The sequence below is a fragment of the Dreissena polymorpha genome, chromosome 3 (genome assembly GCF_020536995.1).
Source record: "Dreissena polymorpha isolate Duluth1 chromosome 3, UMN_Dpol_1.0, whole genome shotgun sequence".
Taxonomy (NCBI): Eukaryota; Metazoa; Mollusca; class Bivalvia; order Myida; family Dreissenidae; genus Dreissena; species Dreissena polymorpha.
The window spans coordinates 70,339,784-70,367,735 of record NC_068357.1 but is presented as its reverse complement, the minus strand read 5'-3'; the positions used below and the strand labels follow the sequence as shown (position 1 = coordinate 70,367,735).

General features: G+C 35.0%; 1 protein-coding gene and 1 long non-coding RNA gene across 8 annotated transcripts in view; one reads left to right on the top strand and one right to left on the bottom strand.

Moving 5' to 3' along the window:
• LOC127874670 (fos-related antigen 2-like) overlaps positions 1-27,438 on the top strand; it is a 46,605-nt gene extending 19,167 nt beyond the window's left edge. For 3 of the 7 annotated variants that reach the window (XM_052419161.1, XM_052419162.1, XM_052419159.1), the window contains exons 2-4: positions 23,453-23,623; positions 24,884-24,994; positions 26,112-27,438. In XM_052419161.1, the coding sequence (XP_052275121.1) occupies positions 23,459-23,623; positions 24,884-24,994; positions 26,112-26,597 (762 nt within the window). In that variant the 5' untranslated portion in view covers positions 23,453-23,458 and the 3' untranslated portion in view covers positions 26,598-27,438. Of the gene's footprint in view, positions 1-4,616; positions 4,870-10,159; positions 10,253-17,948; positions 17,988-22,383; positions 22,686-23,452; positions 23,624-24,883; positions 24,995-26,111 lie in introns of those variants that run through there. The other 4 variants (XM_052419158.1, XM_052419160.1, XM_052419155.1 and 1 more) reach the window with 4 other exon arrangements.
• Positions 6,905-25,000, bottom strand: LOC127874671 (uncharacterized). Its single transcript, XR_008047042.1, has 4 exons — positions 24,860-25,000; positions 16,307-16,365; positions 8,417-8,558; positions 6,905-7,838 (listed from the first exon to the last, which is right to left on the bottom strand). It is a non-coding gene; the product is annotated as an uncharacterized LOC127874671 (long non-coding RNA).
• Positions 27,439-27,952: the final 514 nt, after the last annotated feature.

Here is a 27,952-nt window from a genome sequence, read left to right as displayed (position 1 = left end):
CAGCGTAGAGTTTGAAGTCGTCTGCTTGATACTTCCACGTGCTATTACGTATGAGCTTTTCGCGGCCTGTCGTCTGCTTTATTAAGACGCAATTCATTAAATCGATCTGAAAGGCAGACGTGCTCTCATTTGAGCCCAACTAAGTGGTTAATGTTATTTTTGTCCTGACGATTAAATAGATATATGCACTCGATGCCTTTTAGTAGTGCGGTTAGCCTCGTTTCAAATTTTGATACGCAAAAAGTGCAGCGTGTGCGCGCGTGAGGTTGTCATGGCAAATGTCCACGCTTAAGAAGCTTATATCGAACAATGAGGCAGATTTGTTAGCTTTAATATTAAGCAGTTGCTATTTATGTATTATGTAATATGCACCATATTGTGTGTTTGCGTAGTCATTTTGTTCGCATAAAATTTAATATTGGTCATTTACACATCATTATTGTCATCGATCGATCGATGAAGTGTTCTTATATAATATCAGACATGGCGAAAGACCGTCACTATTTACAGGCCAGACTGGCCAACGAGGAGAAATAATTTACCGGCCAGTTGTTAATTTCACAGGCCTCAATCTTAATTTATTTCTCCTGGATGGACATTGCAAAGTAAATTATAAAAGGGAAAATTAACATGTAGTTGATTTATGAAAGGGCGAATATAGTGAGAACAGCCTAATTTGAAGTAATAAATTAAGTGTATTTTTCAGTTTGGAATATATTTACACATATAAACATACATAATTGAGTTTTATTGATGTATTTAACACATATTTATTAATATATTAAATACGTTTACCTTTTATTATCTTTCATTTCACTAACATGCCATAACAGTTCTGTCAATAAACTGTATAGAGTGACAAAAATAATAAAGCAGAATATGCACATGAATCTGATTATACACAGATACAAGAACATATAAATCGAATCATGTTTGTCTGTTCCCATTTTCGAACCATCATCTTGTTAGATTTCTTTTCGCAAGTAAAATGAACTCCAAATTATGAACACTAGCTCTTATTCTGCGACATTCATAAATTTCTAATGACAATGTGTTAATTGTATCTAAAAAATATGTTCCATCGTTCAATGATAAACGCTTTTCATTAATCCATACTCATTATATGATGTCCATCATTAATTTCATTTTTTATTGTCATTTTTGCTGAGCATCGTAATTTCTTTTTATTGTCCACCATCTTAGAATATTTGCGACATGCGTACAACGCAACGAAAAATCGTAAATGTCCGACTACTTTCGCGACCATTCGAGAAGCTCCATTCATGTTTGGAATAATTCTCGGAATTTATCGATGCTGCAATTTACTAATGACCTACGAAATTTGGCGAAAATGAACTTTTTATTTTCGGAAATATCATATTGCGGTAACAACAATATAATGTTGTTGTGAAAACTGCGAGTGGGTTACAATTTTTTAAATAAAATTACCGGACAGTAAGTCCGACGATTTTGCATTTCACCGTCGGCCTTTTTAATTGTTCATCGGCATGTCTGAATAATAATTTGTGTCGTTGTCATCTCTTTTTAATGTTCATTATTAGCACCTTTACCAACCTATATACATCATTAACATATTTTCTTTTTTCTTTTTCCTGAAATACTTCTTCTTCTTCCTCTTCTTCTTCTTCATAGGAGCCTTCTTCGTTGTTGTCACTCACAATCTGTTTGGCTCGAGTCTTATAAGAATACGGACAAAATACTAGGTTGATCTGAACCCCTAAGACAGTACTCAGTACTTAAGCGTTCAGTTTTGAGTAACCCTGGATCAGGAGAAGTGAATACAAGCAATGACCCTGTTACCGCATTTGCAATTATACTTTTATTTGGACTGAATAGTAGATTTTACAATAAGATAACTGTTTATATACCCAAGGCAATCACGATTTAATGTCGGTAATTATGAGCGAAGTTTAACGAGTTGATAGATGTGGCTTTTATGGTCGATAATACACTTGCTAAGGTTTTGTAACCGTTAAAATAGAGCAATAATTGCCCCCAATAAATGCATCGTGAACTTCATCCGGGAACTCAACAACATAATTGGCGTTGTCATCATCAGCAGCGGCGGCAGCAACTATAGTGTTATACTTATCAATATGATATAATTGTTCGCAGCATGGTAATACGCATCTGTATTTATAAAAAATATCATTATGTCTCATCATCATCATCATCATCATCATCATCATCATCATCATCATCATCATCATCATCATCATCATCGTCGTCGTCGTCGTCGTCATGATTATCATGATGATGATGATGATGATCATAATCATCATCACCACCACCACCACCACCCTTATCATATTTATAACGACCACCTCAATTCTATTATCATAATTTTAATCAACGTCATCATAATAATCACATTGATTATTATCACTATCATCATTAGCATCATCATACTTGTAATTACTAACATCACCATCACCATCACATCATCACATCATCACAAGACTGGTAATATCCATTTATAACACCACTAGGTCGTCTTCCAGCTCTGTTTCTTTACCACGGCGGCACTGTATGACTCAGACTTGTGGTTTGGAGGTGAAAGGTCTCTCAGCTTTATACAAGAGATACGGTGCACGTACATCTGAATATAATATATAGACTGATAGTCAAGGCCGCTTGGGTTTTGTTTGTGATTTTTAAAGCCCTCGTCTTTGACTGCTCTGAGAAATAAACGTATTAAGTAGACAGCGATCAATGTAAAGTTGTTTAACTTATGTTTGAACAAGCTTTTGTATTTAATTATCATTTGTGGTATTGGTTGAATGCTGTAAATTTGTAGTAGTAGCAGTAGTAGTAGTATCAGTAGTAGTAGTAGTAGTAGCAGCAGTAGTAGTAGTAGTAGTAGTAGTAGTAGTAGTAGTTGTAGTAGTAGTAGTAGTAGTAGTAGTAAAAGTAGAAGTAGTAGTAGTAGTAGTAGTAGTAGTAGTAGTAGTAGTAGTAGTAGTAGTAGTAGTAGTAGTAGTAGAATACATGATGCTGATGATATTGGTGTTGCTGCTGTTACTGCTGTTGCTGCTGCTGCTTCTTATGCTGCTGCTGATGATGATGATGATGATGACGATGATGATGACGATGCTGCTGATGATGATGATGATTGTCTGACAAGCAGACAAGCATGTTTTTTTCTTATTTCTATTGTGATGAAAGCTCGTCAGTTGTGTGTTATCTGTTACCCTACTAACCAAGTTGTTATGACACGATCTGATTACGCGAATTTCCAACTGCGCAATAATTAATTCGTTTGGTTCATGATTCAAAATTTCCCCCGGGGCCGGGCTAATCGCTCCTAAATGGTATCGCCGCAATTTAAACTGAAAGAAAATATAAAAAACTGAAAATTGGACAATCTGGTCGAAACGACACTGTAAAATAAATGTAAGACTTTTGACTTTAACATCTGACCTTTATTTACGTCGCCTTTGTACCCACGAAATGAGCGTTCCGGGGCATGCGTTTTATTCCCGCTGGATGCAAGACTATACATCACAATGCGCGCTATCCGTACATAGTTATTTATCTCGCAGTATTTTATGTTGTTAAACGGCAGTGTGCGCTAATCGATGAGTCACGGTTTAGTTAAAAGAGCGTGAAGTGATCTTTAAGTGAAATAGCTATAAAACACTTTGGGGGTCAAAAAGACCCCGGGATGTCAGGTCTCTTATATTTCGTTGGAATTTATTTAGCAACGCGGGAAAACTCACTGTACTGAATAAAGACAATAGCTCGGGAATTCACCGGTGGTATTTGAAGTATAAATATAGCAATTGTGTCATAATAATATGCAGAAACTAGATTGATTAGCAATGTGCAGTTGTTTACAGTTTTTTTGCAAAGAGCGCGGCATGAGTTACAGCAACTGAGTGTTGGACACAGGCTACATTCTATTTTCGTCGGCTAACATAGAGCACGCGCGCGCGCTTTTAACACATGCAGAGACACTTGGCACATAGCAACAATGCAGCTTCCGATCGTTCCCGCAGCACCATCTGCTTTTTGTTGCTGGGCTGGCGATAGATTTTAAAATGTTTAACATGACCCACGCGTATATTTTCGACTTTCTTCACTTCTATTTTTTCAGGCCACATCTGCCAGTAGTGCGGTTGAACTCGTTTACAGCCAATGCGTAATTTGACCTAAAACGCGGTATTCTCAATCAAACAAGTCACTGGAATTATATATAATCAATATTTGCAGAATTAAACTCATGTCATTATTACTATTAACGTTTGGCAACTTAACAATTAGTAGTTTGTGTTTTGAACTTGTGTGTCACTTATGTAAGTTGAACTTGCCCTCATTTTGCAGGAGGTGGTTAGCGGCTGTTGAAAATACAATACGAAATCATTATCTCATATATAAATAACTCCCTGGCGAGCGTCTGTATTTACGCTGTAGTTTATTCGATCTACTGTTTCTATGTAGAAGCGTTAATAATAAGAACAAATCAGCTCTCAGCTCATATCAATGTATCTGTAAACTGGTTCTGATTGGCTATGAATTATTCATGCTACCACGTCCCGCCCTATCGCGTGCGCACTGGGCTAACTGTATTTGAACTTGTTTAAACATGCATTTAGTTTAAATCTACGATGTTAAAAGTGTCAACTGGCTGTGGCGATGATTTTATTGGTTCACTTAGAGTTTAAATATTGTAAACGCGCAAATTACCTTGCATTATCGGAAATGAGTTAGGCGTGAACAGTTAAAAAGTACAATTGTATTTAAACTATGAGGAAAGTGTTGTGAACGTAATTTTGACTGCTATTGCATCAACTCATTTCAAATTTATTTTTTCAAAAAGGACTTAAACAGGTTACTTCAAAGTGGCATGTAAGTATTAGTGGAATATTAAGCTTTGTTTCAAAGTTATTGTGAAGTTTTTTTATTATGGATGAAATGCGCATTGCAATGGCACAGAGCAATCGATATGTTTATCTTTCCTATTCCTATGGGATGTAGTAACCGCAATGAATCATTGGTATAAATATACCTTTACTTCCGAACAGAAGTATCACGATTTTCACGCACGACCATCACGTGCACAATAGATATTTTGAGTTAATTAAATCGTTAAAACAACACGTGTGTTTGTTCACATATTATTGCCAGATTTAGGCAATGGTGCTTAAGAACAATTACCGAATACTATGCTAAAGCGAAAAAGTAAATGTGCATAGAAAAGATTACCTAATAGAAGCACATGCTTATGTTAGATGTATATGTAAACGGCACGTGTCGGATAAATATGAACACGATTGTGATTGCAAAAATACAAAATTGTGGTTGCTATCAAGAATTATCGATTATACTGTATCCTTTGTTTTTGTCACTGAACAATATTCAATTGCTTTCAAGTGTATGCTGTATTTAAAGTTGAACATAATCAATGTGTCATTCCTGAGAATTTCGTAACAACACTAATGTTAAATTACGCCATAAAATCTCTTAGATTTTTTTTAATTTGATAAGTTACCTCGAAAGAAATGTGGAGGTTGTATCGATTTATTTGTGACACTTACCATCGGCATATATTTGCATGACCGTTTCAGGAGATTTATTAATGATGGATGATAATATGTATATACACTAACACAATATGCACACTTAGTTAAATCTGTATGCTAAAGTATTACATTGCTAAATACGTGGTTTTAATATATACATTCGTAAATAAGGTATTGGATTGATAATTATTTTGCTGTTGTTTTTTCTTCTGTGTTCTGATATCATGCTGAATTTACAAGCTGGACATGCTTTTGTCTAAACACTAAACAAGTGCAGATGCATCGACATATAATTCCACTAGCAATCATCTTTATTTCAGTCACGTTCTATGAAAACGGGGCTTAATGCATGTGCGTACAGTTACTTCCCAACTATGCAATTCATATAGGCGTATCAGGGCCGACACTTTCCGCTGTTATGCAATGTTTCGTTTAAAATAAAAATCCAGTCAAGGCGGAAAGCCCCTGATTGGCCTGTCCGAGTTGCACATGCTAATCTGGGATAACACTACGCACATGCTCTAAGCCCCGTTTTCCCAGAACCCAGCTCATTTCGATATATTGTTGTCTATGCACGATGCTAATGCCAAAAAGTTTTCCATGTTGACATGAGGTAACAAAATGTGTTCAGTTCGGAATAAAAACTCCAAATTATTTAAATACACGCCATCCTAAGCTAATGTTTGTGACTTCTTTTTGTGTTGCTAATGAATAGTTTTACAACAATTAATGGGTGCTCTTCCTGTGTTATGATTATCGAGTACTATGTTTAAATACCGAGTTTACTTTGTCCGCAAAGCACCAACTTGCCCTTTTTACCCCGGCCCCAGGGACTTTGCGTAGATAAATGTTTTGCGGTTTTTGCGGTTTTCACAATGAGTCTGTACTTTGGAAACCTGTGATGAAGGTTGTTGAATCAAGATGTACCTAAAGAAAAACGTACTTTCTCCCTTTTTAAATTCTTGTAAGCCCGATGCTACGTCTGTTATGATTGAAGATTTGCTGTTGGCTATTTTTATTCTGTTTAATTTCATTTACACAGAACGAACCGGCGTTTTTTTGGATTCACATTTGGAATATGTAAAATGGTCTGTCTCTATATATTCATACAATTTTACACGTATATTGTGAATGTATTGTGCTAATAATGTGTATATTTTATCTGGATGGAGGTCAGTGTTATTTTCAAAATATATCATTAAACATAAAGAATACTTCTAATATGGTTGTGATTTCTCAGTCGGACACTCGAACTTGGGTAGCAGAATAATTTAAATATTCAAATGTAAAAAACACTAAAAATCCGAATATCTTGCACAACAAAAAAGTTTCTGTTTCGGAAAAGAACAACGCACACAAACCATGGTCATAGATTTTACTTGTTCTACATCGTCAAGTAAGTATTATGTGTATGGAATGAAATTTACTGAATATTTTTCAGGCTACAATCAAAATATACATACAACGTATGATGACATATATTTATTGGGTAATAAGTACATCAGTTCTCATTGATTAAGTGTTTATAATGAAGCTGTCCTAAAACATTTTATCTACGTATTTCTTTTTTGCCTCAATATCAATGATATAAAAACGTCAAAGTTGATTGACATAATTTGTGGAAGGATTGCCGATTTGAGACCCGACTGGTTAATAATAAAAATACAGTCTCAATACTGACTTCTTGGTAATGAAAATTACAATTGGTTATATAAGCAGTAGACATGTTATTAATCTCGGTAGATTATATCAAAATAATTCATTTTTTTACAAAAACTGAACAACATAATTTTCATGTACATCTTACATCCCCTTCATACATATATTTTTAGCATTGTGAGTTATCAGACTTTCTAGTGAGAAGTGTGTTAACTACCTCATGTGAAAATTGTTTTAACTTTTAAAATCAGTAACATTTCCTCCAAAAAATATCTATGACTGATAACTACAAGTATAAAAGTACTTTCTCTGCTGTGACAGCACTTAACTGATGTCCAGCATAATTAAACGGGACGCAGTGCTATCAATGCTTCTACGTCACGTGCCTAGCCTCAACTGACCCTGATCAGTTTGCACTAATTAAAGCCTCATTAGGTCCGACCGGTGTGTCTTAATTAATGCGTCCCCGAACACCGTCAGGTTGTTGACCAGTTTCTGGCAAGGTGCCGATGCGCAATGTCGGCATTCTAAATAAACCATCATCGCCTAACTGCTCTTCGCTTTCACCACTGTCTGTCGTGGAAAAATCGGTACCGGGAATGTTCTGCTTTTTCGATTTCCGGCGAGATTAAAGATCTTAAATATACATGAAGGATAATATGATCAGTGCACACTATAAAAAGAGTTATACATATGTCAAATGATTTTTACTTCAAGTTTGCAAAAATAGTAAATAAAATGAGCCTTGTTCTGAGAAAACTGGGATTAATGCATGTGCGTAAAGTGTCATCCCAGATTAGCCTGTGCAGTCCGCACAGGCTAATCAGGGACGACACTTTCCGCCTAAACTTGATTTTCGGTAAGGCGGGACTTCCTTGAAACTAAAAATACCATAAAAGCGGAAAGTGTCGTCCCTGATTAGCCTGTGCGGACTGCATAGGATAATCTGGGACGATACTTTACGCACATGCACTATGCCCAGTTTTCTCAGAACGCGATTTCAAATAATAAGCTGTCAAGAACCTGCCAACGCTGTAATTGTAACGAAAGAACATATTTAAGTAGTATCAACAAGATTCGAAGAAATTTCGGAATAAAATGTATTTCTTGTGGATTTAGATAGTTGACAGCATGTATTGCATTTCAACGATGCGTATGAAAATATTATAATTGCATGAACCTTTACCTTGTATTATCATTGCATGAACCTTTACCGTGTATTATCATTGCATGAACACATTTATCAGGTCGCGGTGGCGTAGTGGACTAAGTGCCCGCTTAGTTCTCGTGTTCGAGCCCCACTCTTAGGGCGTCCTCATTTATCGGACTTTCTCGGAGATGGACGTGAGAGTGTCTCTATAAGCATAAAGCTTTTGTTCAAGCGAGCTTAAATGATAGGGTTATACTTAACACATAACAACATCAACTTTATTGCGTTTTATCGAAAAAACAAACAAAAACATTATAAGTAGTATTTTAATGTTGGTAGTAAAATTGGAATGTAGAAAACATACAGTATCTCCAGATATTGCAAATGGCTATACAATCTATATATTGTGCAAATTATTTCAGAGGTTGAAAGATGATATTTTTTAAACAATAAAATCATATATTTTACTGTTAAAACAGACATGACTTGATTCCTTATGCATGAAAGGTTTTATTTGAGCATTCCTTGAAGCCACACACTTACGTTAAAGGTCTCTTCAGTCGAATAACTAGAAAAAACATGTGCATATTCATAGCTTTAGAACAATTTTCGTGGTTAACCGCACGCATGAAGTAGTTTTCAACACAAGGATCAAACGGTTATCTTTTTTTGAGTTTTTTTTTTGTATTCACCCGTTTGCAAACTTACTCGAGCAAAACATCGTTTTACGACGAATTGCATCATATTTTTGTCAACTGTACACGTGTTTACTACATATCAAAAACTGATCGATTTGTATGAACATGTTACATGTACATGTTATGACAACCCGATGAAAAATCAATTTATATATGTATTGGGTATCTTTATTGTTAAAGATATTTGTAATATTAATATGGAATTATAATTGTATATAGTCTAACGGATCTTACCCAGGTGCATTTATACTTGGTTATGCTTTAGATTCATGTAATTTACTTTCTCCCATTTATGCCTAGCGTCTAGAAAAAAGGCCTTGGCAAACAGCGTAGACCCAGATGAGACGCCGCATGATGCGGCGTCTCATCAGGGTCTGCGCTGTTTGCTAAAATAAATTACTGTAAGAAATATTCTAAATATATAATAAATATACTAGACATCCCTTATTTTGGAAATAAATTGATCCAATTTAGAAGGATGGGAGAGTCCACTAGGCACAAATGTTTTATTGTTACTTTTTGCAATGGTTTTCTAGGTATGTATTGGGCACAATATCCTAAACCGCAAATCGATCCAACGTATTTTACATGTTCGCACCAAGAAACCAAGTGCCGTCAGTACTTTTGGGAAGGCATGATTCTTAATCATGAAAAGAAAACTGATCCATTTTGCATTTAAATGAAAACAAAATGATTAAATAATATTAACTTTAAGATTGGAATACGGAAAATAAAGATATTGAAAGTACAATGTGTGTCTTTTAAATATGGTCAGATGATATCTCAAATGAATGTAACTTCACGTGTTATTCACTTATTTAAATTGTTTTCAATTAAACGAACACTGATAAATACAAAAACAAACAAATTTCAATAAACTGTGAATGTTATTGTTTCTTACAGAAGATTAAGAATCGTTCGGGTCATCCCCGCCGTGTTTATTTGTCCTAAATCCTTGTTCTTATTTATGTTTTCGCGTTAAAATCCAAGGTCTTCCAATTCTTTGGTCGCCACGTGCGTTTGTTATGTCAATCAGCTGATCGGGAAGTTTAAATAGGTCATCCATATCTATTTTAAATCGCAGATCAATTGATCAATATCGCATTTATTTTCATACTGACAAGTGGTCTTGAACTGTATGTTACGTGCTATTGGTGTTTTTTGTTCTATCTAGGAGAAAAAAGGATATAATTTCAGTCACAGTAAGTCCTAGCAATTTCAGACTGTCTTGGAAGGTCCAACTCTTGGTATTTTTTATTCCGGATGATATTTTTGTGGAATAAGTTTAGTTTATCGCAAGTTTATGCGCACGCATTACGCTTGTATAAACATTTATTTGACAAACATATGCTTATATCTGTGTTTTAACTATATTTTGGAATTAAATGTTTACCGAATATTTCAATGCAGCCTTAAATAGCATTAGTTATTGCGGAAGAATATTTTTTAATGTAATAGACTGTATTATTCAGGAGCGCATTTGTTGTTTCTAATTTAACCATACAGGGTAACATAATTGAATGTTTAATTAACTTTGTACGAACATTGCAATAAGCATAATACATTTTACTATCCATTGCCGACTTTTATATTTGTAAGCGAAAAAGTATTGATACCATAGGTTAGGTATTATTGCCAACTGTTGCGTTTTGTGGTAACTAGCTCGGTGCAGTAAAGTGTGCACTTTCTTTGATCTTCAATGAGTTGAACGCGAAGTTAGGTTCATTATCATTGACTGGTGTCCGATATTGGTTTTCCATTCTTTGAGATAAGCCGCGTGTATAACGTAATCGCGTGACTATGAATCGGGTTGTCATGATATAAGTGTGATTGTAAATATACTGTCAATATGCAAGTGTATGATTGTCATGATAAAAGAGTTTGATTGTAATGATATAAGTGTATGGTTGTCATGATTTAAGAGTATGATTGAGATTAATGAGGCCTGTTCACACAATTGGAATTTAGCGTTTGGTTCTTAGTTCTAAAGTAAAATGAAATAATATGTTATAGAACTATATCGTGTATTTAACCAACGAAATAAAAGAAAAAATATTAACAATAAACTTCCTTGTTCATTTTGTGCAGTGTTTTCTTAACAAAGTTACAAAGCTTTCGTAATAGCCTTAGTTGTTACTATAAGCGTGTGCGTGTGCTATTTCGTTTGTGTGTATAATTAAGTGTTCGCGTGTAATTTCGTTTGCGCGTGTAATGACGTTTGCTTGTGTAATGTCATTTGCTTGTGTACTGTCTTTTGCGTGTGTAATGGCATTTTTGTGTATGTAATAGCGTTTCTTCGTCATTTTTTTAACTTACATGCAGCTTTTAAAATTTGAGCCTATATCGCAAAAAGTGGTCAAGCACGCGTGTGTTTTCATGCCGGAAGTCGTAGTCTCTAGTTCTGGAAAAATGTTTGTTTTAAACTTATTTACTTTAATGTTAGCATTTGTTTAATCATCGGATAGTAGCCGATTTTGCCATTAAAGGGATCTTTTCACGCTTTGGTAAATTGACAAAATTGAAAAAAGTTGTTTCAGATTCGCAAATTTTCGTTTTAGTTTTGATATTTGTGAGGAAACAGTAATACTGAACATTTACCATGGTCTAATATAGCCATTATATGCATCTTTTGACGATTTTAAAACCTAAAAATTATAAAGCGTTGCAACGCGAAACGATTGAATAATTTGGAGAGTTCTGTTTTTGTCGTTAAATTTTGTGAAACTACGAAGATTGCTTATATAAGGTATAAAATACTACTAGTATATGTACTCGGCGGAATAGCTCAGTAGGCTAGAGCGTTTTTACTTCAGGACTCTGGCAGGACTCCAGGGGTCACTGGTTCGAAACCTGGTCCGCGCAATGTTCTTTTCCTTTTTTTAATTTTATTCTTGATTTTTTACTGGAGCTTTTACGATCCAATGTTTACATTTATCGATATAAAGCATTTAATGAATAAGTTAAAAAATGCCAAAATCTGTGAAAAGGCCCCTTTAAGCTAAACATACTATCCGAATCTGATTTGTTTTCGAATAAATTGAGTGCCCAACTGTTATATAATTATTTTCAATGAGGCGCCTGCTTTTTAGCAGTACAATTTAATTATAATAAAGTTTATAATACAAAGTTTCAGTATAATATTACGTGTAAATATGTATTATTCTCTTTGATTAAAGAATCAGTTTTGAAAATATAATGTATTTATTTTGTACTTAATAAACGAATTTTTATCACATCGTTTAGCAATAATTCATCTGAAGTGATGTATCTGTAATATTAAAATAACGGTTATGAACTATTTACTACACACTTTATCACGAAAATGTGCTGAAACCAGCACTATTTCAAATGGTTCCGCATTATCCGTCTGCACTTCTATTGATCTGTCAAAGTCTGTATCAATGTATGAGCCGTGCTCTGTGAAAAAGGGGTTAAATGCATGTGCGTAAAGTGTCATCCCAGATTAGCCTGTGCAGTCCGCATAAGCTAATCAGGGACGACAGTTTGGCCTAAACTTTTTTTCTAAGAAGCTTAAAACCTAAAATATCATAAAAGCGGAAAGTGTAGTCCCTGAAGTGAGGACTTCACAGGCTAATCTAGGACGACACTTTACGCACATCAAGTAAACCCTCGTTTCACAGAGCCCGGCTCAGGTCAATATAATAATAATCTCCAGACAGAGACGAATGAGTAAACAACAGTTATTAGCTTGTGTGTTCGTTCAAACCATTTAAGTCTAACAGAAACTTATTTCCAGGTAATTACATTCAATTGTACATGCTCTTACAACTTTTAACATTTAAATGATGTCGAGCAGTTACTTGGATACTCATTTGAGAGTCCGGTTCATACGTATAGTCCATATTTGTCTATACGTTTCGGCTACAACTATAGTTTACGACTGATGCGGAGACTACAAGATTGGTTTTATAGCAATTATAGACAGGAGACTTAATAAAATTGCGTCGGTCTGTAAATAATAGGCTACAATATTTAACCGCGACAGAGTCCACAAGGTTTTACTGATGTTGAGTCCACACTATTTGACTTATGTGTAGGCTACACTATTGGACTGATATTCAGTCAACAATATTTAACTAATGTTGAGCCCACAATATTGGACTGATGTTTAGTCGTCACCATTGGACTGATGTCGAGTCCAAAGATTGGAATGATGTTGAGTCCACACAATTGGACTGATGACACACATTATTGGACTGTGGTTGAGTTCACAATATTGGACTTTTGTTGACGCAACAATATTGGACTGATGTTTAGGCCACAATATTGGACTGATGTTGAGTCCACAATAATTGACTGATGTTGAATCCGCACTATAGGACAGATGTCGCGTCCCTAGATTGGACTAACTTTGAGTCCACATTAGTGAACTATAATTAAGTCCACAAAACTTCAATGATTAAGAGTACAGTCATCAATATGAGACAGGGTGGACACGTACAGTAACTAGTTACTAGTTTGTCTTAAATGTCGTAACTTAAAAGAATGATAAAGAAATACACAATAGAAACGTCACTAATATGTAATGTAACAAAACTCTCATGTTCATTTCCGTGAATTTAATCAAGATGAGTACGCAATTTAAGACACATTCACAATGTACTCCCACGTCGTGAAAACTTTAAATCTGTATAGATACACCCACGCGGGAATGTCTAATAGTATACGCTCTAAATAGGATATACGATATTGTTATCTCGTGTATTAAAATATTTAAAACTGTGTGGACAATGATTTCTTTTTCCTTTTGTGTACATCATTGAGTGTATTTTTAGCTCACCTGATTGCCCAGGTGAGCTTTTGTGACCGGCCTTTGTCCGTCGTATGTCCGTCCGTCCGTCCGTTAACATTTGCTCGTAAACACTCTAGAGGCCACATTTCTTGTCCCATCTTCATGAAACTCGGTCAGAAGCTTTGTCCCAATGAAATCTCGGCCGAGTTCGAAACTGGGTTGTGCCGGGTCAAAAACTAGGTCACTAGGTCAAAAAAAGAAAAACCTTGTAAACACTGTAGAAGTCACATTTCATGCCCAATCTTCATGTAACTTTGTCAAAATGTTTGTCTTAATGATATCTTGGTTGAGTTCAAAAGTGGTTCCGATCTGTTGAAAAACATGGCCGCCAGTGGGCGGGGCAGTTTTCCTTATTTGGCTATAGAGAAACATTGTAAACACTCTAGAAGTCACAATTTTTTCCCAATCATCATGAAAGTTGGTCAAAACATTGGTTCAATTGATGTCTCGGACGAGTACGAAAATGGTCGAGATCGGTGAAAAAACATGGCCGCCAGTGGGCGGGGCATTTTTCTCTATATGTATTTAGTCATTATAGTGGCAGTTTTCCCTATTTGGCTATAGAGAAACATTGTAAACACTCTAGAAGTCACAATTTTTGCCCAATTATCATGAAAGTTGGTCAAAACTTTGGTTTTATTGATATCTCGGACGAGTTTGAAAATGGTCGGGATCGGTGGAAAAAACATGGCCGCCAGTGGGCGGGGCATTTTTCTCTTTATGTATATAGTGAAAACATGTGAACACAGTAGAAGTCACATTTTTGGCCCAATTTTCATGAAATTTGCTCAGAACATTTGTTTCCTTGATACGAGTATAAAAAATGGTTCCGGTCAGTTGAATAACATGGCTGCTGGGAGGGGGGCAGTTTTCTCATTATGCCCCCCCCCTTCCGAAGAAGAGGGGGTATATTGTTTTGCTCATGTCGGTCCGTCCGTCCAACAGATGGTTTCCGGATGATAACTCAAGAGCGCTTATGCCAAGGATCATGAAACTTCACAGGTACATTGATCATGACTCGCAGATGACCCCTATTGATTTTCAGGTCACTAGGTCAAAGGTCAAGGTCACGATGATCCGAAATAGTAAAATGGTTTCCGGATGATTACTCAAGAACACTTATGCCTATGATCATGAAACGTCACAGATACATTGATCATGACTCGCATATGACCTCTATTGATTTTCAGGTCACTAGGTCAAAGTTCAAGGTCACAGTGACCTCGAATAGTAAAATGGTTTCTGGATGATAACTCAAGAACGCTTATGCCTAGGATCATGAAAGCTTCATAGGTAGATTGATTATGACTCGAAGATGACCCCTATTGATTTTCAGGTCACTAGGTCAAAGGTCAAGGTCACGGTGACCTGAAATAGTAAAATGGTTTCTGGATGATATCTCAAGAACGCTTATGCCTAGGATCATGAAACTTCATAGGTACAATGATCATGACTCGCAGATGACCCCTATAGATTTTCAGGTCACTAGGTCAAAGGTCAAGGTCACGGTGACCTGAAATAGTAAAAATGGTTTCTGGATGATAACTTAAGAAAGCTTATGCCTAGGTTCATGAAACTTCATATATATATTAATCATGACTCGCAGATGACCCCTATTGATTATCAGGTCACTAGGTCAAAGGTCAAGGTCACAGTTCCAAAAAACGTATTCACACAATGGCAGTCAAGGTCACGGTGACTCAAATTAGAAAAATGGTTTCCCGATGATAACTCAAGAATGCTTACGCCTAGGATCATGAAATTTCATAGGAACATTGATCATGACTCGCAGATGAAATAATAATGAAACTTGACCAGGATGTTTGTCTGGACAATATCTAGGTCAAGTTTGACATTTGGTAAAGATTGAATGAACCGACTCCTCTCAGGTGAGCGAACTAGGGCCATCTTGGCCCTCTTGTTTTTAATTACATTTTTCACATCTGTTAACAAAAGTTGCATGTTCAAATGTCACAATACACATTATAATTCGTGTTAGACAATAACTGTGATTGGTATTGTCCGTTTTATGATGTGAGTTGCAACACTGCAGTAGTTGACATGTTCTTGTAAACTGCTTTGTACCAGGATGTTACGAAATGTGTTTGCATTTTATTCGCCCTACTCAATAACTTTCTAGGTCAGTACGGAACGATTATGTGAGCCTCGCTCTGCGAAAACGGGGCTTAAACATGTCGGGGACGACACTTTCCGTATAAATTGGATTTCTGCTCAGAAGAGACTTCATTTAAACGAAAAATACCATTATGCGGAAAGTGTCGTCCCTGATTACCCTGTAAACTGGCTGATCTTGGACGACACTTTACGCGCATGCATTAAGTCCAGAGCGAAGCTCGAATGTTACAAATCACTAACAAATGAACAATACATCAAGCGAATTCTTAGCAGTCTCCATCATATAATACAGCTGTTTTCCACATACCTGTAGGAAAATGTAGTCAATGCAGTGAGATGTTGCAAATGTTCCCACGTGCTCGTCGGCTAGAAGAGATCAATACATTATACGTCATAAGTACCACTTATACTAACGAAACCAAATCATTCGAATTTAATCAAAACACTTAATTTTGCGTATCCTCTTTATAGAATGGCTTAGAAGTCAACCAGTAAAACCACTATGAACGTACTTATAACTAATTGTTTTCAAATTTGCACAGCTTAAATAAAGCATAAAGCACCCCCTTGGTGCAAAAAGATAAATGTTTTCAATATAGAAATAAATATACTTGACATCCCTAATTTTGAAATAAATTGATCAAATTTAGAAGGATGGGAGAGTCCACTATGCATAAATGGATTAATTTAAAGCATATACTAGAAAGACGCTTGTGTTCTTCTGAATCATGGAATAGCACTGCTACTACGGCGCTGATAAAAATTATTGAGCCTCCTGATACTTTTTATATGAACAATATTATGTCCCAGCGATGTTAGCAACCTAGAAAGGTAGCTTTCAATTCGAGTCCCAACCGTTATTAGACTATATCGCTGACAGTTTTAACTTGTGGCGAAATACAAGATTCAGAATACTTACGTTATTTAGTAACTTTGCGGTTAAAAATTGTCACTGAACGTTACACATTTACGACCGTTCATGATAAAAGTATTAGGCATGTTTGGACTTGTAAGCTAGTATGCAAAGCAGTTTAGCCACTTGATTGTACCGTAGCTATATGTTCACTGTATTAATCAGTACAATTTGTTGGATTCGTTTATAAAAAAATAATCATAGGACATGTTCTGCTCAGATCTGTGGAAACTTTGTATGAAAAATTGATCCTACATAATTTATCATGTGAACTTTTAGCAATCGGGACGATACACTACATCAAATCGCGTGTTTAGTCACTTGTAATTAGAATAATTTAAAGTGTGACGAAAAATCTCAACGTTATAAAAAATCTATATCTCACTTTAAGCATTATAACATTATGTTTGTTTGAGCATATAGCAGGCCATTTATGTTTTGTACACAAATCTTAATAATAAGAAAGATATTAACTAGTAGCGTTATAGTATTTCGACGTACGATATGGAAATAATACAAAATATAGTGGGCCGTGATCTGTGAAAAGGGTTTTTTCATGCATGTGCGTTAAGTGTCTGCCCAGTTTAGCATGTGCAGTCCGCACAGGCTGGTAAGGGACGACTCTTTCCGCTTTTATGATATTTTTCGTTTTAAGAAAGTCTCTTGTTAGCAAAAATCAAGTTTAGGCGGGATGTGTCGTTCCTGATTAGCCTGTGCCGACTGCACAGGCTAATCTGTGACGAAACTTTAAATCTCCTTTTATCAGAGCGCGGCTCAGTATTATAATCCATTCCAAGCTTTTGCCACTTTTTGACATTGATATTGTATACATAGCTACTTACGTCGCAGTTTTGTTTTATTAACAACAAAATATAACGCTACGCTACGCCGCTGGTAGCTTTGTATATCCACTTATGAAAATAATGAGACAGACTAATATAGTAATGATGCAATCGATGCAATCGTTTAACCTTGTGTCGCAGCTTTGTTTTGCACGCATCAGAAGTGAAAATGAAACGGAATGGAATGCTACTTTCAAACAATATTCAAGATGGATGGAATATATCCCAAACCGGTAAACTATATGTAATTCACTACCGCCTGGAAGAAGCGGATGAAAATGTCAGCTCGCAGAATAATTTTATGCAATAAATTAAACTTAAATTAATGAAGATAATATGTGACATTTGTCCTGATATGGTTGGAATTTAGATAAAAATCGCTTAAAAATGAATGCGCAACAGATGGTTTTAATAATAAGTATGTTAATCAACAATATGTATAATACGTGATAGTAACATGACTGCACGAGTGCATGTGTACTAAATATACAGTATAGCTTATCTTCTATATATATTCGATTGTTTTCCGTTATTTTAACCCATTTATGCCTAGCGTCTAGAAAAAAAGGCATTGGCAAACAGCGTAGACCCTGATTAGACGCCGCATGATGCGGCGTCTCATCCATGCGGCGTCTCATCGGGGTCTGCGCTGTTTGCTTAATGGAATTTCTGTAAAAAAAAAATTATTTATAAATATAGAAATAAATATTCTAAATAAATATAGTAAATTAATTTATCCAATTTAGAAGGATGGGATAGTCCACTAGGCATAAATGGGTTAATAAGGAGTTTTACATGCCTGGCTGCGTGGCTTAAAACATTATAGACATGCACTTCTCGGTTAGTTATTTTCTGTCAATTTTACAATTATGAGTGATACATGTATATGATGAGTTTGCTGTTTTTATCATTAACAACATCTGAACTGAGTTTTTATAAAAATAGTTGTTTTTAAGCTATATATGTACCTGCAATTTTACTTCTTTATTTTGTAGTTGTTTCTTATTAAGAAAGTCGGCAATTGCGACCTCTTTCTTAATCAATTGTATATTTTTTTGTACCAATATGCCCTTTAAAAAATGAATCTGTATTATCAAAGCATGGTTTTTTGGTAAAATTACGGGCTAATAAGGTACGAAACTTTACGCCTTTACTTTATTTTCGCTTAAATAATACGTCATTTAAACGGAAAAAAAACATACCAGCGGACAGTGTCCTCCCTGATTAGCCAGTGCGGACTGCAAAGGCTAATTTGGGAGGACACTTTACGCACGTGCATTAAACTTTGTTTCCCAGAGCGAGGCTCATCGTATTTAGCTTGTTTTAATTGATCTGGTAGAGGAATGTTCTGCGAAACCACAACTATGTTTCTGCTAGGAGTAGTTCTTTACATCAGTTGAAATTCCTCATCGTTTCCAACTGTATTGTGTTCCACCAATCGTTATTCCCGAGTTCGCGATTTTCAAGGGTGCGAATTCTTTGCATTACTGCAAAAAGGACGTACCGTCGCGAATTCAAGTATTTTAAAAAAAGCTTCGCGTTTCAACGCCGTTAGCTTCACGTTGTAACGCCGACCTATTTTCGCAAGTTCGTTCACAAAACATGACTTAACGCTCAATGCTGCACGCTTTATAGTTTCATTTTTTTTCATGTGCCATAGATTGAAAATCATTTTCTTTAATAACTTTCATGTGGCAAAATGCGTTGGTGTCCCTGTTTATTTTCAAAAAGTAAATAGAACAATCAATACGCATATAATTTTTACGTAACACTCTCCGAAAAAAAATATTAAGGTAGAAAAATGAAGAATATTTGCACTACGTGTAAAACAACGTTTTTATGAGAGTATCAATCTATGTTTTCATTTTTTTGTTGCATTTTTGTTTGGGATTTTCATATAAGTTAGGGTAACGTCCCTGCGAAAAAATAAAATAAAATAAAGGTCACTAAGAAAAGGCAAGAAAATACATTAAGATGCGATCTTTCTATTTGAACAAGCGACGTTGCGGTTTTAATTTAATATTGCTATATTCTCTTAAATTACATGTAGTTTCACTGATATTCTTAGCGCTTCCGTAATAAAGACATTATTATGTTGTGCCACCATGCCCCTATGTTTTCACCTTGTGAACTTGTGAAATAAATTAACGAAGATTTGTATCAACGTTATCAGAGTTTAAGGGCAAATTATTTAGCAATTTTGATGGAAATAAATTTAAAGTGTCAGATGGACCTCAGGCAAAACAATGTTAATTAACAAGTTCACGACTGTAAACTATTGTCGAACGCAAAAAAAAAATGTCATTATTGACAGATAATTAAAAAGTGTTTGACCGTTCACTATCGGAGATAGCAGATTGTTATTAAACATCGCTACTAATGTCACATTAAATCTTATAAAATCATTGTCGTTCTTGTTGTTATTGTGTTTTCTTCTTGTTGTTGATTTTGTTAAAATTATCACACACGAGGTAACATGTTTACCAATACAAATATATATATATATATATATATATATATACCTTAAACAGCTTAGATGCATTTTTTCTGGTAAACAATGTACGATTTTGAAAGTGTGAAGATCAAAAGCAGGTATCGAACACATCACCTAAGAAATAAGCTGAATTGGCAATCGGCAGCTGTCTCTAGAAATCAAGTGCAATCATTTTTACATCAGCGAATCAATGCTGTAAACAAATACGCATATTATTGTTCATTCCGAACGGTAGTTAATTAAATATGTAGATAATGTCGCCAGCTGTATATTGAAAGCATCAATCAGATACGCCCCAACAAAGTGTGTTAGTAGTTAAAGTTGTCTCGTACTGCGTAAATACTTGTGTCAATGTGAGACTTTCAACCTAATTAAATTTCTATTTTATAGCACAAATAATTTGATAATATATAATTAATATTATAATTCATATTTTACTTTCATAAAGCCGGGCTAGCAAGCTTAAATGGTAGACTACCTTGTAGTAGCTGGAATACAAATCCCATGGTCTTGTGGGGATTGGTAAACAACCCCTTCTTACGGCCATTCTCCCCATACCTCTTATTCAAATGGGTACAAGTACATTGTACGTGCACTTAATACAGGAAACCCATCAGACATATGGAGCGTATAAAACCGTGATTTGACTGAAATACTGTTGAAACAGGCAAAACAACCAAGCGTAATTTCATTTAAAGTGATAGTATGGGCATCTTACAGTTTATAGGTGTCTATCGCAACCGTTGTTTATTTTTGGTGTTTTCACTTCATATAAACTTATATTTGTTAATGCATCATCAACATACTAAAACAATATCCCGGAAAGAGAAAAATAATGCATTTGAATATCAACCGTACTTTCGTTTTGACAACTGACGACAGAAATGATTTGATTTACGATGTGAATCTCAATCTAGTTTTAGTGCAGATTCGTTCATACGACACAAAGACACTATTTTGTTTTACGGATCATTTCGGCTTAGAGGACTGGGTGAGTCACGTAAAATATCGAATATATATTTTTTTATAACAACTGGTAGCAAGATGAGTTGCAGATAATTGGTCAGTAACCACATTTTAACTAACTTTTTTGACCTGTTAATTCTTTTCAGCTCAATTCAACAGTTAAATAATGCCCATAATATCACTTTAACAGTGCGCTCGTTCCTCGCACAGAGAGACGGTCATCATTTTATAATATTTTTAATTTTTTTCACGGCGCATTATTAAAAAAAATGTACCCGACTTTGCGTCGCTCCACCCTTCCGTTGAGATCATGAAATGTTGATTTTTATTTTGGCAGCTGCTCAAGTTTACAAACCCGTTAATAAATAACGACACCGTGTCCATAGTAGCAGAAATTAATGGGAATTGATGATATCATTCCCATGAGACTACTTTAAAAATATCCGTAATCAAATTAATACAAATATGTGTTGAAACTTGAAATTGTTATTAACATTATTTAATTGTATACAACTATGTTAAATAAATTAAACTTATTATCTGTTATTTTTTTACGGTTCCAACCTAGCTAGTTTTCCCATTTAATGGCCAGTAACCCTATCTCAAAACCTAAACTATTGAGCAATATGCGGTTTTATTTGGTCATTGTATTTTTTATGATACAAAATTGGAACATAGGTATTATTCTCACGTTATCATAACCAATACATGCATTTTTTTGCGGTCGGTTATTGCTGTTACTCATGTGCCAATATCTTATGTGTCAGTCGCCTTTGGTCTCCGATATTCCTTCAAGTGTACTGCAGTAGAATATATCAACACGTAACTGCAATTATTTACCCGGTAAATCATGTCATTTCATTTACCGCGCTAATGGGGGATTTGTTTATTTTGGGTGGACTGCGGTGACCACACTGTACAACGAGGTCATTGATTCTTTCAGGCGGTCATTCGCCCCAGCGTTTCGATCCTTTTCTCCACATCGCTCTCTTGTTATAATTATTATATTATTGTTGGACAATCGTCAATATTGTAATAGTTTCATTTTTTACTGCGGTTTACAAGCAGGTTCAAAGTCCGGAGGTGTATTGATTGCAAAGTATTAGTAATAGTTTAACAACAGACGCCCGCTCAATCGGGTAGATATATAAATCGGAATACGACACGATATCGCTCAGTTTACAACTAGTACTCCTGCTGTAGATAGTTCATGGTTAATATAAGTGTTAGTGTACCAGTGTCAAATCGTTGTGCAATATTTATTCATTTTTACTAAGCAAAAGTGTCAATGTTATGTGTGCACAATATATCGATGAGATTTAAACGTGCAGTGCATTGTACAAAATAAACGTTCGATAATATCATTCCGCACATATTCGTGAGGGTATATAGTGGAAAATACATATTATTTGCTAAATAAATCAGCGGACATAACGCATATAAAGCTGATATACCAATCATCATGCTTTGGGTAAATACTTGCATTAAATTAAATCTTCATTGGCATTGTTTGTACTCTTCTTACATGTTTAGTTAGTTTGAATCGTCTGACTATGTAACTTAGCCCTTGTCGAGTTGCAATATTAATTTAATTTGAGTATATTTTATTAAAACCGTTCCCCCCCTGCACTATATATGTTATGTAATTTCAAAACTCATAAAACATTGGGCTATTAAATGGGCCACTGCATGAATTAGGTATAAAATGTCGATCAGTACAGTTACAATATTATTTTCCTCCGACAATCAAGTGTTCAAACCCAGTTCTCAGTAACATGTGTGCCATTTGCTTCGTAATTGGAAGGAAATTCATTATGTTTACATGACTTTTTTTTCAATCACGTGAGTTGATGGGATGCGTCTTATATCAGAAGCGTTTCCTGGTCAAAATACAGAACGGGTGTATATTATTCATAATTCTTTGTATGACCGCAACACTTTAAGATGAGTTTATTTTTAAATGGAAGTTCAACCAGTTAGCTAAAAATAATTTCGCCGATATGTTATATTTTGTGAAAAGCGATTTATGGAATTTGTGTTATTGATGATTAAAATGCACCAGTTGCTGCTGCCAATTATGACGATACGTAAAACTAAAAATAAATAATATAAATAATGAATGTACTTTTAGTTTGATTTAAGTATTTATTTTTATTTTTAACACATTTATTAATTTATGTAGTTATTGTTTTCATATTATATTATGTTATTATATATCTTATTATAATATTATTTCAGAACACGATGAGCGACCGGCTGTCCACCGAAATGCATGAAAGCATCGTTTCAATCGACCCCCATCTCAATCCACGCGTAAAACAGGAAGTCAAGAGCCACGTGCTTAGCTCGCGCCGGAAACGGGGTCTATCTGACATAGACATACAGGAAAAAATGCCGAAGGTGGAACAGGTAACTTAGTTTTTAGGTTACACAAAATCTAATATTTAAAGAAGTGTTTTTGCTTGTTGAATGGCTATGATAACAATGATGCCGATACTTAAAATAATTATTAATTGACGAAAAATAAAAACGCTGTCACAAAAGCTACAACAGCTATTAATATAATGACCACTAAATACAAAAATAAAAAAGATAATAATTACAATGAATAATAATATTCATTTTTATATTCATACTCATCAGCATCGCTAGTTAATTAATTGTTTGATAATCATATCATGAAAGCGTCCGAAACATTATTTTCCTGATTTCTGAAATGCAGAAAAAAATGTAGCAACTCCACTAATATGTGACTTATTTCTTTTATCATCCGAGTGCGGAATTTTTAATTATGTTCCTAATATAATATTTTGGAAGAAAATGTAAATAAAATGTAACCGGGTTAAAACACAACCACTTTAAACTAAATTTTAAGTGCTGACACATTACGTGCTTGACAACACTGAGCATTAAACAAATCATTAAATAAACAAGGCAGGAAATACGATGAGAAGATTTTCAGAATTAAGCCAAAAAAAGAAGAAAATATCGTGCGTTTTTATTATATTTCATTGAATACTCGCCATAGACAAGTTACTCGCACAAGACTGCATACCAGGATGATTAATAAGGGAATTACATTATTGTGGTCAAAAGAAAAGTGCAACAGCGACATGTCGCGTGATGTTTTTACTGAATATTTTCCGCGTTTCAAATAAAACAAACTATATTTTAAAAATACACTGATTTTATGTAGTTACTTATTTAAAATTTATTATTAGAATCATGGTCAAAACAGTGCAACCCAACAAATAATTTTATTTATAATTAATAATCGTATAATCATAATAAAAACGGCTTCTTAATTTATGTTCTGTACCGTGTAAGGTACTTGTAATCTAAAGTAAGCAAGACGCGCTTCTTATTTCATGATGGTATTTTGTATATGTGTTCGTTTATATACAATACGTGTTGTGTGTTGTCCTTGCGGTGCAAAATAGGAATCATATAGCACATACTTTGAATCGTAATAATCACAAATTATATTGGTGAAAATAGTAATAAAAAATGGTTTCTAGTATGTTAAGTACAAATTTAAAAATCTTTAAAATTTGAAAGGGTCTTTTAGATCCACCAAAAACAAAAAATAATCTAAAATATAATCACATAGCATACGCTCAAATTAAGCGCTGAACTATGAAATACCTTTAGTGGCCCATTTCCTTCAAGGAGCTGACCCCTTACGAGCTGGATAAGAAGGAGCGGCGGAAGGCACAGAATCGCCGCGCAGCCGAGAAGTGCCGGAAGAAAAAGCAGAAGGAAAACCAGGAGATGGCGAAGGTGAGCTAAGGGGCAAAAAAGCTCCCGGTTTAAGTACAGATTGTAAGTACAACATTAACATTAGTTTCTAGTGAAAATAAGTTTGTTTGTATTTAAATGAATATACAATGTATTGCAAATAAGAAACATTGTCGTTTATATACCAGTAACAGCCTCAAAAGACTAAAACAAATTTATAATAAAATTCCCGAATGCAGTTTAGAGATCATATTGAAGATTTTAAGCAATGCACGTAAATTAGTAGATAGTAATGCAAATTATTATGTTAATAATAATGCAAATAATGCATGTACTAAAGTAAATACTATTACGACTACAACCACTAATGTTACAGCTGGAACTACTATTACTTATAATAATCATATGGATAATAAGAATACAATTAATAATTACAATTAGGATAATGCGGTTATGTGTTGTAGGTTCTATGTTTTGTAAAGTAATTTTAGAGTAAATCATTAAACAATTAAGATGATGGTAGAAGTTACACGTTGTTTAAGTGAATGCGTAGGGCGTTAAAGTCAATAGTTTACACCTACATCCGTCTTACTATAACCACCATTCACGGTCGAAACACTGTCGCCCGTTTAACGCCGGTAAATTGCCTTCGTTTCACCAAACCTGTCAAAACTGGCGAGATTTTGTACTAAAAATCATACTTAAACAAATCAAAATTGCTCGTTTTCATATTTGACGGATTGGCATCTCCGATTTTAATGCTGCAAACTTCGGTTTATGTACGAAACCGCAGTGTTACACACTTTCGTGTGCAAAGTTTACCCCAAGGTTCGAACATAGCCTGGAAATTTCAATTTCTCGATCAAGACCGATAAATCAAAGATCTGACAGGTTATTGGCTGTTGAAAGATTTGATCCTTTAACCTGATCAAAAATACAATCGATCTATATTAGGTGTACTTCATTTTATATGTGTGTTTTTTTGCGTTTGATTCTATAACTAATTCGTAAATAAATTTTGTCGGCAATGCCATGATTTGCGTTGTAATAATTATCGATAACACCACCAACATCATCATTATCATACCGTTATCATTATCAAAATCGTAATCACCTCCAACATTATTATATCCAATATTATATTATGTTCTTTTTTCAGTGTTATGACGAAGAAGTCATTAAGAATAAGATGCTACAGGACGAAAATCAACGTCTCAGGCAGGAAAAGGAAATGTTGCAGAAAATACTGGAAGAGCATCAGTTCATGTGTCAGCGAGCGATTTCTCCCTCCCCAAACAACACACCGGGGTTCGAAAACAAGACGAACTTTGATTTCACCTTCGTGTCTTGCGCAACCGGATATCCGGCCCCGTGCCAGTCCGGCATCCCACGAGAAACGACTACCCCATTTCAAATGGAGGAAGAGCCGGATGTGTTTCAAGGGAATGACTTTTACCCGACGACGATCTTCGCCGACCAAATCAAATCGGAAGTAGATTGCAACGCTCCATCATGTGCCGTTGCGAACTTGTCTTCCCTCCCAGATCTTGGTGACTTAGATTTCATGGGCATTTTGAACCCCGTAAGTCCAGAAGAAATCTGCCAATATGGGCGTCAGAGTATCAGTGACTTTCAGGACATGTAGCACGATAGATAGCTGGGTTGTGGAACATCAGGGATGTAGAAGGGGGCTTGAGTGGGTGTTGTGTACAGGGAGTTAAAGGGGGGGGGGGGGAGCTGCGAGGACGGTGCTGTTAGGTTTACTCGCTCGTAGAGACGATGTGCATTATTCTGCTCTGTGTACAAACATTTCATGGAAAATTTGATCGTGTAAAAATCATATTTTGTTTTTCTATCTGAATTTAAGTGGTGGCTAAAAGCCGGTTCAGTTGTGTTTTGACGCACAATTATCCAACTTACATCATAATTAAATATCTTTATGCAATGTTAATGGTTTATACGAACTCATGATCTATACAAATGTTCTGTGTTCCATATGTTCCATTTATTGGTGCATTTCATTCATCCTTCGTATATCAAGTTAAAGACCGCAGGGATTATATCCAAATATTCGTCAGAATCAGTGTTCGTTCTCCCCAACGGGCACGTGCGTCTTGCCTCGCATATGCATGCACTGTTAAGCGCATATCCACACATGCGTGTGCGAGCCTGTGTACGTGTGTGCGCGTCGGGATACATGGGAACTAAATCAGTTTTCTAATTGATCTCATGAACTTATTTCTTTCAGAAATTATGTTTCATCTTATTGTGATTCGACGAAACATTGTTGTTGATTGTATAACTGTGATCGTATTACATTGTAAATATGAGAACTAGGCTGTTGTTGTTTAACGCTGAAATAGACCGGGTTATTTCAGTAGGCCTCTAATTTGTTTTGACAGTTGAGTATTATATTTTCACGCATTATCTATTCTTGTCTTGTCCTATTGTTATATTTGACAAGATAATTGTGAAGGTTAAAAGAACATAGTGTTTTGTTTTTCTGACGACCGAACTTTGTGACTCATAATTTGGCTTCTGTTCAATTTTGATAAACGTATGACAGATATCCAGTTTGCATCCTATAATGCAATCAAGTGTTTTTTAACATTTTATATTAAAGGGTATATTTGCTATAAATCAAACATTTTTTAACAAAATAATTCAAAAGCATGTAATTAGACCACTTAAACTTATAATGAAAAGAACATCTAATGGGATATCAAAAACATCGATATAAATTAGGCGAAGATATCGTCGAATTTTGAGTATTATAATTGGTGTAGAAAAATCGCAATTGAAACTTTAAAAAAAAGCTGCACATAATTCAACTTGCTTATTAAAAAAGTCAAGAGATATTTTTCAGATGTCCTTAAAACGGTGTCAACTAGGAGCTAATTTAAAAATGAAAACGTACGATACAAATATAGGATATGAAATGTGAAATACGATAAATGCGTTATATTGATACGATCTTCGTTATCATAAATCGACTTCAAT